This window comes from Capricornis sumatraensis, chromosome 3 (assembly GCF_032405125.1).
Source record: "Capricornis sumatraensis isolate serow.1 chromosome 3, serow.2, whole genome shotgun sequence".
NCBI classification, from domain to species: Eukaryota; Metazoa; Chordata; class Mammalia; order Artiodactyla; family Bovidae; genus Capricornis; species Capricornis sumatraensis.
This window is the reverse complement of record NC_091071.1, coordinates 160,795,015-160,810,519: the sequence shown is the minus strand read 5'-3', so window position 1 is coordinate 160,810,519 and position 15,505 is coordinate 160,795,015. Positions and strand designations below refer to the sequence as shown.

General features: G+C 39.9%; 1 protein-coding gene across 1 annotated transcript in view; it reads left to right on the top strand.

Moving 5' to 3' along the window:
- The window catches only part of SPHKAP (SPHK1 interactor, AKAP domain containing), a 195,990-nt gene that overhangs the window by 78,417 nt on the left and 102,068 nt on the right, over positions 1-15,505 (top strand). Inside the window, exon 3 of the mRNA XM_068968496.1 lies at positions 6,390-6,497. Within this exon, the coding sequence (XP_068824597.1) occupies positions 6,390-6,497 (108 nt within the window). The remainder of the gene's footprint in view (positions 1-6,389; positions 6,498-15,505) is intronic.

The following is a 15,505-nucleotide window of genomic DNA, read 5'->3' as shown; positions in this document are numbered from 1 at the left end:
AAAATAGCAGATAAATAAATGAGCCATGGAACCCCTGGTGAGTTTTTCTTTTTCCCTACCCCCATCAGAAAGTAACTCACTACAGGGAGATTATATTCATAAAGCTTTAAAATCATTACACTCTCAAACACATATTCTTCTTTCAAGCATTCTTCTGTTTTTCTAATGATTTGTCTAAACCATTACACCAAAAGCTTTTCACAGGTCAAAATTGCTTAACGTATGATGCTAAATGGTTTACTGATGCCTGCATTTTTATTCTCTTGGCTTATTTGCTTTTTAATATATTTGGGAATTGGAAGAGCAGAAGGAATGAAGGGAGAAGAGAGGCAGAGAATTACTGTTGTTCCAGAGAAGGGCGCTTCAGGTCACATGATTTCATTGTGTACAAAGGACAAACTGAGCCTGGGAGCTGGTGGGTAACCTGACCGCACAGACGGTAGGGCCAGAACTAGGACTCAAACCTTCTGACCACCCAGAACAGGTCCTTGAGGGAGAGATGGATAAATGCATAGACATATATTTGGTAGAACTGGAAGATGAGAAATTATGTAACTTTACTGTCTTGCAGTGGAGCGATCTGTTATGGTGGCTTTGGGACCAGAGAGACTGGTTCACAGAGTGTGAAGAAAAAGTATAAATCCCTTGAAGTCTGGGCAAAGAGAATAATAATTTTTATAAGAGCTGATGTTTATTGATGCATTTGAACTTTGGTGTTGGAGAACACTCTTGAGAGTCCCTTGGACTGCAAGGAGATCCAACCAGTCCATCCTAGAGGAGATCAGTCCTACATATTCATTGGAAGGACTAATGCTGAAGCTGAAACTCCAAAACTCTGGGAGTTGGTGATGGACAGGAAGGCCTGGCATGCTGCAGTCCATGGGGTCACAAAGAGTCGGACACAACTGAGCGACTGAATGGAACTGATGTTTATTGAACACTTGCTATATGCCAAGAACTATTTTAAGCACATGTCACATGAAGTGAAGTGAAGTGAAGTCTCTCAGTCATGTCCAACTCTTTGTGACCCCGTGGACTGTAGCCCGCCAGGCTCCTCCGTCCCTGGGATTCTCCAGGCAAGAATACTGGAGTGGGTTGCCATTTCCTTCTCCAGGGGATCTTCCTGAGCGAGGGATCAAACCCATGTCTCCTGCATTGCAGGCAGACGCTTTAACCTCTGAGCCACCACTTCGTAAGTCTAGGTGTTTAATTCAGATAATAACTAAAAGCAAGATCTGATGCTGTAAAGAGCAATATTGCATAGGAACCTGGAATGTCAGGTCCATGAATCAAGGCAAATTGGAAGTGGTCAAACAAGAGATGGCAAGGGTGAACGTCAACATTCTAGGAATCAGCGAAGTAAAATGGACTGGAATGGTGAATTTAACTCAGATGAACATTACATCTACTACTGCAGGCAGGAATCCCTCAGAAGAAATGGAGTAGCCATCATGGTCAACAAAAGAGTCCAAACTGCAGTACTTGGATGCAATCTCAAGAAGGACAGAATGACCTCTGTTCGTCTCCAAGGCAAACCATTCAATATCACAGTTATCCAAGTCTATGCCCCAACCAGTAACGCTGAAGAAGCTGAAGTTGAACGGTTTTATGAAGACCTACAAGACGTTTTAGAACACCCAAAAAAGATGTCCTTTTCATTATATGGGACTGGAATGCAAAAGTAGGAAGTCAAGAAACACCTGGAGTAAAAGGTAAATTTGGCCTTGGAATGTGGACTGAAGCAGGGCAAAGACTAATAGAGTTTTGCCAAGAAAATGCACTGGTCATAGGAAACACCCTCTTCCAACAACACAAGAGAAGACTCTACACATGGACATCACCAGATGGTCAACACCGAAATCAGATTGATTATATTCTTTGCAGCCAAAGATGGAGAAGCTCTATACAGTCAACAAAAACAAGACCAGGAGCTCACTGTGGCTCAGATCATGAACTCCTTACTACCAAATTCAGACTCAAATTGAAGAAAGTAGGGAAAACCATTAGACCATTCAGGTATGACCTAAATCAAATCCCTTATGATTATACAGTGAAAGTGAGAAATAGATTTAAGAGCCTAAATCTGATAGACAGAGTGCCTGATGAACTATGGAATGAGGTTCGTGACATTGTACAGGAGACAGGGATCAAGATCATTCCCATGGAAAAGAAATGCAAAAAAGCAAAATGGCTCTTTGGGGAGGCCTTACAAATAGCTGTGAAAAGAAGAGAAGCAAAAAGCAAAGGAGAAAAGGAAAGATATAAGCTTCTAAATGCGGCGTTCCAAAGAATAGCAAGAAGAGGTAAGAAAGCCTTCTTCAGTGATCAATGCAAAGAAATAGAGGAAAAGAACAGAATGGGAAAGACTAGAGATCTCTTCAAGAAAATTAGAGATACCAAGGGAACATTTCATGCAAAGATGGGCTTGATAAAGGACAGAAATGGTCTGGACCTAACAGAAGCAGAAGATATTAAGAGGTGGCAAGAATACATGGAAGAACTGTACAAAAAAGATCTTCACGACCCAGATAGTCATGATGATGTGATCACTAATCTAGAGCCAGACATCTTGGAATGTGAAGTCAAGTGGGCCTTAGAAAGCATCACTATGAACAAAGCTAGTGGAGGTGATGGAATTCCAGTGGAGCTCTTTCAAATCCTGAAAGATGATGCTGTGAAAGTGCTGCACTCAATATGCCAGCAAATTTGGAAAACTCAGCAGTGGCCACAGGACTGGAAAATGTCAGTTTTCATTCCAATCCCAAAGAAAGGCAATGCCAAAGAATGCTCAAACTACCGCACAATTGCACTCATCTCACATGCTAGTAAAGTAATGCTCAAAATTCTCCAAGCCAGGCTTTAGCAATATGTGAACCGTGAACTGCCTGATGTTCCAGCTGGTTTTAGAAAAGGCAGAGGAACCAGAGATCAAATTGCCAACATCCGCTGGATCATGAAAAAAGCAAGAGAGTTCCAGAAAAACATCTATTTCTGCTTTATTGACTATGCCAAAGCCTTTGACTGTGTGGATCACAAGAAACTGTGGAAAATTCTGAAAGAGATGGGAATACCAGACCACCTAACCTGCCTCTTGAGAAATCTGTATGCAGGTCAGGAAGCAACAGTTAGAACTGGACATGGAACAACAGACTGGTTCCAAATAGGAAAAGGAGTACGCCAAGGCTGTATATTGTCACCCTGGTCATTTAGCATATATGCAGAGTACATCATGAGAAACGCTGGGCTGGAAGAAACACAAGCTGGAATCAAGATTGCCGGGAGAAATATCAATAACCTCAGATATGCAGATGACACCACCTTTATGGCAGAAAGTGAAGAGGAGCTAAAAAGCCTCTTGATGAAAGTGAAAGAGGAGAGTGAAAAAGTTGGCTTAAAGCTCAACATTGAGAAAACGAAGATCATGGGATCTGGTCCCATCACCTCATGGGAAATAGATGGGGAAACAGTGGAAACAGTGTCAGACTTTATTTTTTGGGTCTCCAAAATCACTGCAGATGGTGACTGTAGCCATGAAATTAAAAGACACTTACTCCTTGAAAGAAAGTATGACCAACCTAGACAGTATATTCAAAAGCAGGGACATTACTTTGCCGACTAAGGTCCGTCTAGTCAAGGCTATGGTTTTTCCTGTGGTCATGTATGGATGTGAGAGTTGGACTGTGAAGAAGGCTGAGCGCCAAAGAATTGATGCTTTTGAACTGTGATGTTGGAGAAGACTCTTGAGAGTCCCTTGGACTGCAAGGAGATCCAAGCAGTCCATTCTGAAGGAGATCAACCCTGGGATTTCTTCGGAAGGACTGATGCTGAAGCTGAAGCTCCAGTACTTTGGCCACCTCATGAGAAGAGTTGACTCATTGGAAAAGACTTTGATGCTGGGAGGGATTGGGGGCAGGAGAAGAAGGGGACAACCGAGGATGAGATGGCTGGATGTCATCACAGACTCTATGGACGTGAGTCTGAGTGAACTCCGGGAGTTGGTGATGGACAGGGAGGCCTGGCATGCTGCGATTCATGGGGTCGCAAAGAGTCGGACATGACTGAGTGACTGAACTGAACTGAATTAAAGAATATAAAGTATTAAATAATGAACAACCTCTAAATATCTCTAAATAAATAGTGAAATTTAATTGTTCATAAAATCAAGTAACTATTTTTTAATTATGATGAATAAAATTCACATTTTAAAGTTACACAGGGAATGATTATTCTCACAAGAGACATTCTCTTCAAAGTATTTGTTCTCAAGCAATTGAAAGATGTAAGTTGCATTTTAGTCGTTTTTTAAATGCCTGATAAATTTTATTTTTCAGAGCAGTTTTAGGGTCACAGCAATATGTGAAACCGAACTTACACTTTTTAGGTCAGAAGATTTGCTAAAGAAAATTTGTCTTCACACATCTGAAATGTTTCCAATGTACTAATTTCAAACAAAGACATCCAATTTTCTGTTTTCCTGTATTAAAGTGAAAGTGAAGTCGCTCAGTCTTGTCTGATTCTTTGCGACCCCATGGACTGTAGCCCACCAGGCTCCTCTGTCCATGGGATTCTCCAGGCAAGAATACTGGAGTGGGTTGCCATTTCCTTCTCCAGGGGATCTTCCCAAACCAGGGATCAAACCTGTGTCTCTTATGTCTCCTGCATTGGCAAGCGGGTTCTTTACCACTGGTGCAACTTGGGAACCCCCAACAAAATCTTAAAGCAGCTAAATAAATGTATAATTCATAAGAAAAAAGCTAAGAAAATTCTGAATACGTATTTCTTTAATCTTGAAATAGCAATTAGAGTTTAAATAGCCATAATTTATTACTTAAAAATAATTTTAAAATAAAAATATACATACTTCATGTTAACATACATATTTTTATGGCCAATACCTATGTTTTCCAAAACCAAACAGTTTAGTGAGAAGAGTAACTTTATTTTACATTTTTAGCAGATTTCCTTAATATCTAACTTAAAAGAACTCAGCTAGACACTCCTATTTGCTTCTGCATTTAGCCTATTACATTATCATACCTTATGTGGACCCTGGAGAACTCAACTGAGTACTCAGGAGACAATTCAATTGAAAAGAGAAAATAAAGACAATATTACTATAAAAATAATTTGACCACTGGACTCTCTGAAAGACCCCAGGGACCTCTATGGGTCCCAACTCATACCTAAATTGGATAAACTCTAAGAGACCTGAGAAGTTTCATCTCCACCTTTCATCTACAGTGATAACTGAAGTCCATCCACACTGTCTCTTGGTATTGTTCTGGAAAAGAATGATGCAAATTTGTTATCTCCAAAATAATAAACCTTGAGGGGGAAAAATATTAAAATAATATCATGTTGCTAACACAAAAATGTTATAGAAAAATGTTATAGAAAAATTATATTTGGTTAACTCAGTATGCAGAGACAAAAATTAAAGTATTTTTATAGAACAAAGGAAGACAGTCCTTCAGTGTGCAAATGAAATATAATTGAAGTGTCATTCTATTCTTGTGGCAGTAACCAAACTGATTAAATCTATTCTATTATTTAAGTGAAGGTGGTTAAAGAAGAAGACATGTGCCCTAATAGAGTAGAGAGTACCAGGAGAGCATTGGAAATCTTATATGAGAAAAATCTTATACAATATTTGAATTGCATTAAAATATCAGAAGCTGAATCATTTGGTTGTTTATGAGACTACATCCTGAAAATGTCTCAGTTCAGAAATAAGATTTTTCTTTGTTTCTTTAAAATCAAAGCCCAGAAACAAGACATTTGTAAACCATATTTGGTGCTGTTAATTTGTGTATTGAAATTCACTTTTCATTATCATACTGTTTCTACAAGGGAAATGGTTGTTGTAATGCATTTATTTATTCCTAATAATTTTTAAACTTAGTGTAGTACCCTACACTAAGAACTGTGCCTTATTTCATAGATAGGTTAACACAGCTGGAAATCTAAAGAATAATAATTTCATTATTGCACCAAATGGAGAAACACTACATTTCAATCAAAAGTATTCATCGAATGTGAAAGAGCTCCAACACTTAAATGAAGTGTGATCCTCATTGCCAATTGAACCATACTCCAAACAGTCATTTGACTGCAAGTTATGCAAAAGTCACAGGTACACTGAAGTTTCCAGATGTTGAATTAGATGAGAGAAGAAACAACAATATTGACGTCAGTGCGTTCCTTTAAAGTAGATTCTTGGTTGACTGTTTTACACATTTTAGAGGTGCTATTATCCTGGAAGTATTTTTTTCCCTAATATCCAGATGCTCTGAGGTCAGCAAAACGCTTCTAGATTCTTTAGAAAAGAGCTCTTTGTTTGAATAGAAGTCTTGCCAGTAGCTCTGAGAAGGTTTTCTTGGTTCCCTTAGGTTCTCCGCAGTAATAGCCTGCTGGAGTCTACAGACTACTGGCTGCAGAATCAGAGAACACCCTGCCAGATTGGTTTTGTGGAAGACAAGTCTGAAAACTGCGCTTCTGTAAGTAAACACAAGGGCTGAGGGCTGAAAAAGTGGGGAGTCGCGAACCTGTGCTCATGAGGACGTAATCGTTAAATACAGCATTGGGAAAGTAACCTTTTGAAAATACATAATTGGTTTATACAGAGGGTGACAGGCCAAAGCTCATGATTTTTCTGCTTTTCTCATTTCAACAGGCAAATTAATCTTACCAATTCTCTATCCATGTTGTTTTTATTTTTAAAACTGAGAAAAAGATTCAGAAATAGAATTGCATGATGAGAAACAAAAGCCTGGTCAAGAGCTCTCTTAGATTCTTTTCAATATATTTTATCACTTAATAGGTATTTTCCAACGTGAAAACTGTAGAAATGTTCTACCACTTTTATATGTTATTGTCATTATTTGAAAACCTTCTCAACATAAGAAATTGCAAGCATGAGTTTTAATATTCTGTACTGTATCTGAGCTTTACATATAAAAACCCTCCTTTTCAAGGGAAGAGATATTCTTATAGATAAATGTTTCTTGTGGCTTAGACTGCAAAGGTGTATTGTTGATATGAGAAATCAACACTGTGATCTCTCCTTCCTTTATGAAGTAGTCTGCTTCCTGTATGTTCTACAAAGCTATATGTTTCATTTTAACTGAAATTACCTAGCTCTTATGGGGTCATAATTACAGAAATTGGGGGAGAATATTTCCAAAGAGGAGAGAAATGTAATTCTCATGACTAAGTTGAGAGCATCAGCTCAGAGCTATTCCTAGAGGTAAGTTGCATGCCAGCATTTCTGTTAAAAGAAAAAAAAAGGGGGGGGGGAGCTGAAAATGGGATGGAGAAGCTTTTTATATATAATGAGCAGAACCAGAACTGGCAGACAGAGAATGTAAAACATTTCACACTGCAGAGTCGCATAGCCCAAGGAAAACAGAGTCCATTCAACACACTTAATTCAATCTCTTTGTTGAGGCAAAATGATTTGATTGTGCTGTTTGGGGGACTTTTTAATCCTTTGTCCAGAAAAACAGTTGATGGCTAAAAATCTTTGGTGAAAACAAAAAGGATTAGGTGGTGAGTTATTTAACAGGGATACCTTCTTTGGAAATTCAGTTCTAAGATGAGGTAGAAAATTCAGGCATTTGCTGATACTAATCTCTAATTATACAGCTATGAATTGCAAAAGGGAGAGAAATGGAGAGGAAAAGCTATCAGCATCTACACTTCAGTCAAAGGCTTCATCTAGGCAGCTCCTATATAAAGGAGTCTGTCATTTGCAGCAGGCACAAAAGTTGACGCACAACAATTGCAAAATAAAAGGCAAGGAGCTCTTTTCTAAACTTTATATTTTGGGAATCTGTATTGAAGATCTACAATTAGGAAAAAAAAAAGTTAAGATTACCATTGGATCTTAGATCTCCTTAAGCGTAAGAAAGTTCTATTCACAACCCCTGCCCCAATCTCAAGGAACTCACATTTGGACTTAAAACTGTATGACTTTCTTTCTTAATTCTTTGTCCCTTTACCGTTTCAGATGACATTGGTGAGTTTGAGCTAGCTGATTCATACTGTTTTTCTATTCTTCCCCAAAGGGGAAAAATCTAAACACAAATAAAAGACATACTGGAAGGTTTATTTTTCTGCAAGAGTTTATAATAAATGAAACTGACTCAAATGTTAAAAATTGCCCATGACTCTAAACGTTAAAGAAATTTCAGAATCTCTATGAAAAATAAACTCTAATCTCCTAAAAAGTACTTTGCAGTTTACTTTTTCTTAGTTTACAAGTCCTTTCTCTCTTAGTTGACATAGAGACAGAGTCTAGACCTGGACATTGCTGAAGTGACACTATTATCTAGAGGGAAACAGAGCTGATCTACAGCGGTGGTTGGCCTTCCCCTGGTGGCCCAGCGGTACAGAATCCACCTACCAATGCAGGAGATGAAAGAAATTCAGGTTCAATCCCTGGGTCAGGAGGGAAGATCTCCAGGAGACGAAAACAGCAACCCACTCCAATATTCTTGCCTGAAAAATCCCCTGGAGAAAGGAGCCAGGTGGGCTGTAGTCCATGGTGTCGCCAAAGACTCAGACATGATGTAGTGACCAAACAACAGCAACAACACAGGACTGGTTGACAGGACAAGAATTTCTTGCCCCAAACAGCTACACACAAGGAATAAGTAGCCACATGGTCAGGGGAAAAGTACGCAATTCCTCTTCCAGACAAATTCTCCTCAGTAGGATAAATGTGAAAGTGTAATTTAAGGAAACCATAATACTGAGTTTTTAAATAATATCTTCATTAAAGTCTAGTTTAAGAAGTATTCTAAAGAGATCATCCTGAATCTACATCTATTAATAAATAATCACAACTGAATTCTGAGGACCTTCTAGCCAAGTTGCCTCATATTTTATTACTTTGTACTCTGTTCTAACTCTGGGGGGTCCTCCACTGTGTTAACTGTTGCTTCTTTAACTCATTTGTTCCAGATCAGACTTTGTATGTTGGTTTGTTATCCATCATGCTAAACTCTAAGTATCTGAATTTGCAGTTTCTCAGAACTAAGTGTCTCACAGCACCAATATTTTCTGAAGACAAGAAGTTCATTTAAAATTTTTACCGAAGGACAGTCTCAAGCATGGAAACCCTTCAGGGTGTTATGGGCATGGGTCAGTACAGCTGTTTGTTCTCAAGCATCAAACGAGCCTCACAAATCAGATTTGACCATTATCTCAGTAAAGAACTGCTTTCACTTCACAGCTAAAATGATGTGTCTTAGTGAGCTGTCTGAAACTATCAGAAATACGATAAGTGCTCTATCATGATCTATATGGGAAAAGAATCTTAAAAAGAGTGGATATATGTATATGTATAACTGATTCGCATTGCCTTACCGCAGAAACTAACACAACATTTTAAGTCAACTATGTTCCAATTAAAAATCAAAAATATAATAATAAAATTAAAAAAGAAATGCGATAGGCAAGCCAACCTTGAGAGAAATCTGACTCAGAAGCTCCCTGAAAGTCACTCTTAATATTTTTTCCAAAAGAGAGTAAATATGAAAACTGTGGTTTTGCTTTTGTAAATAGAGGTGGCTTCCCAGATGGCTCAGTGGGTTCAGAATCTGGCTGTAATGCAGGGGACACAGGAGGTGTGGATTCGATCCCTGGTCAGGAAGATCCTCTGGAGGATGGAATGGCAACCTGATCCAGTACTCTTGCCTGGAGAATCCCATGGACAGAGGAGCCTGGTGGGCTGCAGTCCACAGGATCACAAAGAGTCTGACATGACTGCACAACTGAGCACAGAGCACAATCAAACTACATTATGTTTTTTTATTTCTGATTTGCCATTCTGAGGGAAAAAAGCATATATCAGCCTTGGAGATTTTTTTTAATCTGATTATTTAAAAGAGGAATGTAGAATAATAACACTGGAAGCCAATATCTAAATCCAGAAGCTGAGGCATTATCTTAGTAGAAGTCCTTAACTTGAGAGGTCCTTAACTTGAGTGGACGTTTTAGGAAGCCTGACATTTTTAAATTAAAAACTAATTTAGTTACTTTTTAACCCCCTATTTCTCTTTCAGTTCAGTTGAGTCACTCAGTTGTGTTTGACTCTTTTCGACCTGGAGGACTGCAGCATGCCAGGCTTCTTATCCATCACCAACTCCCAGAGCTTGCTCAAACTCATGTCCATTGAGTCAGTGATGCCATCCAAGCATCTCATCCTCTGTCATCCCCTTCTCCTCCTGCCTTCAATCTTTCCCAGCATCAAGGTCTTTTCCAATGGGTCAGTTCCTCACATCAGGTGGCCAATGCATCAGTCCTTCCAATGAATATTCAGGACTGATTTCTTTTAGGATTGAATGGTTTGATCTCCTTGCTGTCCAAGGGACTCTCAAGAGTCTTCTCCAACACCACAGCTCAAAAGCATCAATTTTTCAGCACTCAGCATTCTTTATAGTCCAACTTTCATATCCATACATGACTACTGGAAAAAACGTAGCTTTGACTACATGGACCTTTTTTGGCAAAGTAATGTCTCTCTGCTTTTTAATATGCTGTCTAGGTTGGCCATAGCTTTTCTTCCAAGGAGGAACCATCTTTTAATTTCATGACTTCAGTCATGAAAATCATCTGCAGTGATTTTAGAGGCCAAGAAAATAAACTCTGTCACTGTTTCCATTGTTTCCCTATCAATTTGCCATGAAGTGATGGAATCAGATGCCATGATCTTCATTGTGTGAATGTTGAGATTTAAGTCAGCTTTTTCACTCTCGTTTTTCACTCACACAAGAGGCTCTTCAGTTCCTCTTCGCTTTCTGCCATAAGGGTGGTGTCATCTGTAAATCTGAGATTATTGATATTTCTCCCAGCAATCTTGATTCCAGCCTGTGTATCATCCAGCCTGGCATTTCTCAGGATAGACTCTGCATATAAGTTAAGTAAGCAGGGTGACAGTATACAGCCTTGGCATACTCCTTTCCCCATTTGGAACAAGTTTGTTGTTCCGTGTCCAGTTCTAACTGTTGCTTCCTGACCTGCATGCAGGTTTCTCAGGAGGCAAGTCAGGTGGTCTTGTATTCCCATCTCTTTAAGAATTTTCCACAGTTTGTTGTAATCCACACAAAGGCTTTGGTGTAGTCAATAAAGCAGAAGTAGATGTTTTTCTGGAACTCTTCTGCTTTTTCTATGATCCAACGAATGGCAATTTGATCTCTGGACCTCTGCCTTTTCTAAATCCAGCCTGACCATCTGGAAGTTATCAGTTCACGTACTGTTGAAGGCTAGCTTGGAGATTTTTTCGCATTCTTTGCTAGCTCACATACTTTGCTAGTGTGTAAGATGAGTGCAATTGTGTGGTAGTTTGAATATTCTTTGGCATTGCCTTTCTTTGAGATTGGAATGCAAATTGACCTTTTTTCTGTGCTGTGGCCACTGCTGAGCTTTCCAACTTTGCTGGCATATTGAGTGCAGCACTTTAACAGATAGCATCATCTTTTAAGACGTGAAATAGCTCAGCAGAATTCCATCAGCTACACTAGCTTTGTTCATAGTTACCCTTCCTCTGGCCCCCTTGACTTCAAACTCGAGAATGTCTCGCTCTAGGTGAGTGATCACACCATCATGTCTATATGGGTCATTAAGTTCTTTTTTGTATAGTTTTTCTGTGCATTCTTGCCACCTTTTCTTAATATCTTCTGCTTCTGTTAAGTCCATACCATTTCTCTCCTTTATCGTGCCCATCTTTGCATGAAATGTTCCATTCGTATCTCTAATTTTCTCGAAGAGTTCTCTAGTCTTTCCCATTCTGTTGTTTTCCTCTGTTTCTTTGTGTTGGTCACTGAGGAAGGCTTTCTTATCTCTCCTTGCTATTCTTTGGAACTCTGCATTCAGATGGGTATATCTTTCCTTTTCTCTTTTGCCTTTAGGTTCTCTTCTGAGCTACTTGTAGGGCCTCCTCAGACAACCATTTTGTCTGTTTGCATTTTGTTTTCATGGGGATGGTCTTGATCCCTGTCTCCTGTACAGTGTCACATAGTTCTTCAGGCATTCCTCTATCAGATCTAATCCCTTGAATCTATTTGTCGCTTCCACTGTATAATTGTAAGGGATTTGATTTAGGTCATACCTGAATGATCTAGTGGTTTTTCCCTACTTTCTTCAATTTAAGTCTGAATTTGGCAATAAGGAATTCATGATCTGAGCCACAGTCAGCTCCCGGTCTTGTTTTTGCTGACTGTATAGAGCTTCTCCTATCATTTTGCCTTTTCATGCTGTTCATGGGGTTCTCAAGGCAAGAATACTAAAGTGGTTGCCATTCCCTTCTCCAGTGGACCAGGTTCTGTCAGACCTCTCCACCATGACCCGCCCATCTTGGATTGCCCCACAGGCATGGTTTGGTTTCATTGAGTTAGACAAGGCTGTGGTCCTAGTGTGATTAGATTGACTAGTTTTCTGTGAGTATGGTTTCATTGTGTCTGCCCTCTGATGCCCTCTTGCAACCCCTACCATCTTACTTGGGTTTCTCTTACCTTGGGCGTGGGGTATCTCTTCATGGCTGTTCCAGCAAAGCACAGCCGCTGCTCCTTACCTTGGACGAGGGGTATCTCCTTACTGCCGCCGTTCCTGACCTTCAACGTGGGAAACGCTGGACTGGAAGAAACACAAGCTGGAATCAAGATTGCCGGGAGAAATATCAATAACCTCAGATATGCAGATGACACCACCCTTATGGCAGAAAGTGAAGGGGAGCTAAAAAGCCTCTTGATGAAAGTGAAAGAGGAGAGTGAAAAAGTTGGCTTAAAGCTCAACATTCAGAAAACGAAGATCATGGCATCCGACCCCATCACTTCATGGGAAATAGATGGGGAAACAGTGGAAACAGTGTCAGACTTTATTTTTGGGGGCACCAAAATCACCACAGATGGTGACTGTAGCCATGAAATTAAAAGACGCTTACTCCTTGGAAGAAAAGTTATGACCAACCTAGATAGCATATTCAAAAGCAGAGACATTACTTTGCCGACTAAGGTCCGTCTAGTCAAGGCTATGGTTTTTCCTGTGGTCATGTATGGATGTGAGAGTTGGACTGTGAAGAAGGCTGAGTTCCAAAGAATTGATGCTTTTGAACTGTGGTGTTGGAGAAGACTCTTGAGAGTCCCTTGGACTGCAAGGAGATCCAACCAGTCCATTCCGAAGGAGATCAACCCTGGGATTTCTTTGGACGGAATGATGCTGAAGCTGAAACTCCAGTACTTTGGCCACCTCATGTGAAGAGCTGACTCATTGGAAAAGACTCTGATGCTGGGAGGGATTGGGGGCAGGAGGAGAAGGGGACAACCCAGGATGAGATGGCTGGATGGCATCACGGACTCGATGGACATGAGTCTGTGTGAACTCCAGGAGATGGTGATGAACAGGGAGGCCTGGCGTGCTGCGATTCATGGGGTCGCAAAGAGTCGGACACGACTGAGCGACTGAACTGAACTGATAGAGCTTCTCCATCTCTGGCTGCAAAGAATATAATCAATCTGATTTTGGTATTGACCATTTGGTGATGTCCATGTATAGAGTCATCTCTTGTGTTGTTGGAAGAGGGTGTTTGCTATGACCAGTGAATTCTCTTGGCAAAACTCTGTTAGCCTTTGCCTTGCTTCATTTTGTACTCCCAAGGCCAAACTTGCCTGTTACTCCAGGTATCTCTTGACTTCCTAGTTTTGCATTCCAGCCCCCTATGATGAGGCTTCCCTGGTGGCTCAGGGGTTAAAGCATCTGCCTCCAATGTGGGAGACCCCGGTTTGATCCCTGGGTCAGGAAGATCCCTTGGAGAAGGAAATGGCTACCCACTCCAGTATTCTTGCCTGGAGAATCCCATGGACAGAGGAGCCTACAGTCCACAGGGCTACAGTCCACGGGGTCACAAAGAGTCAGACACAACTGAGCGACTTCACTTCACTTCACTTCACTTCACTCCCCCTATGATGAAAAGGACATCTTTTTTGGGTGTTAGTTCTAGAAGTTCACCATCTGAGCCACCAGGGAATCAGGGCCTCATAGAACCATTCAACTTCAGTTTCTTCAGCATTAGTGGTTGGGACATAGACTTGGATTTTTGTGATATTGAATGGTTTGCCTTGGAAACCAACAGAGATCATTCTGTCATTTTTGAGACAGCACACAAGTACTACATTTTGAACTCTTCTGTTGACTATGATGGCTACTCCATTTCTTCTAAGGGATTCTTGCCCACAGTAGCAGATATAATGGTCATCTGAGTTAAATTCACCCATTTAGTCCATTTTAGTTTGCTGATTGCTAAAATGCCAGTGTTCATTGCTTCTATCACCAGTCATATCCACAGCTGGGTATTGTTTTTGCTTTGGCTCCATCCCTTCATTCTTTCTGGAGTTGTTTCTCCACTGATCTCCAGTAGCATATTGGGCACCTACCGAGCTGGGGAGTTCATCTTTCTGGGTCCTATCTTTTTGCCTTTTCATAGTGTTCATGGGGTTCTCAAGGCAAGAATACTGAAGTGGTTTGCCATTCCCTTCTCCAGTGGACCACGTTTTGTCAGAACTCTCCACCATGACCCATCTGTCTTGGGTGGCCCTACATGGCATGGCTCATAGGTTCCTTCAGTTAGACAAGGCTGTGGTCGATGTGATCAGTTTGCTTAGTTTTCTGTGATTCTGGTTTTCATTCTGTCTGCCCCTTGATAAATAAGGATAAGAGACTTATCATTTTGCTCTTTACTAGAATTTAATTTCTAATTTTTCCAGAACTATCTTTTGGTTTAATGCTTCATTAAAATTGCCTTGAAATTCACATTATTTCTATTCATAGTTACAGTCAGCTCTTTCCTTACTGATCATTTTAAGACTTTTGGCTATCACCCTACAAATAAATTATACCCTCTAGCATGCATTTTAACTGATGAATCTTGGCATTTGAAAATGGTTTGCATTTGTCTTAAATTTGTGAATAAATTAATAAGATTTTCGAGCAGTCTTTAAAATTTCAGACATGATTGTGAAACTAGGAAGATATTTGACAGCTGTTCAATGGGTCTCTGATGTGAATGAAACCCAGGGGCAACAATGACAGAATGGTATCTTGAATGACTGCTTTTTACTGTTTAATTTCTCCAAGTATATATCTAGTCTTTTCTGAAACTTAGTAGAAAAGTTAAGAAAGAAACAAATAGCCCACTTAATAAGTTGGTCTATGGAAAAATCTAGGTTTACATGATTAAGGAAATATAAAATGTGAAGAGATATTTACATGATCTGGTACAGATATTTACCAAGTTTTCAAGGAACCATTAAGGTGTGTTTTTTCCCCCTAAAAGAATAAGCTTTGGAACTTCCTTTTTAATCCTTTAACTTTAGGCTTACAGAAAAGTTGCATGAAGAGTGCAAAGAATTCACAGATTCCTGAAATGCAAAAATGTTACGGTAGTTATTTTACCCTCTCCTTTGTGCATGTATATGCATCTGAGTGTGAATATACATAGGTGCTTTTT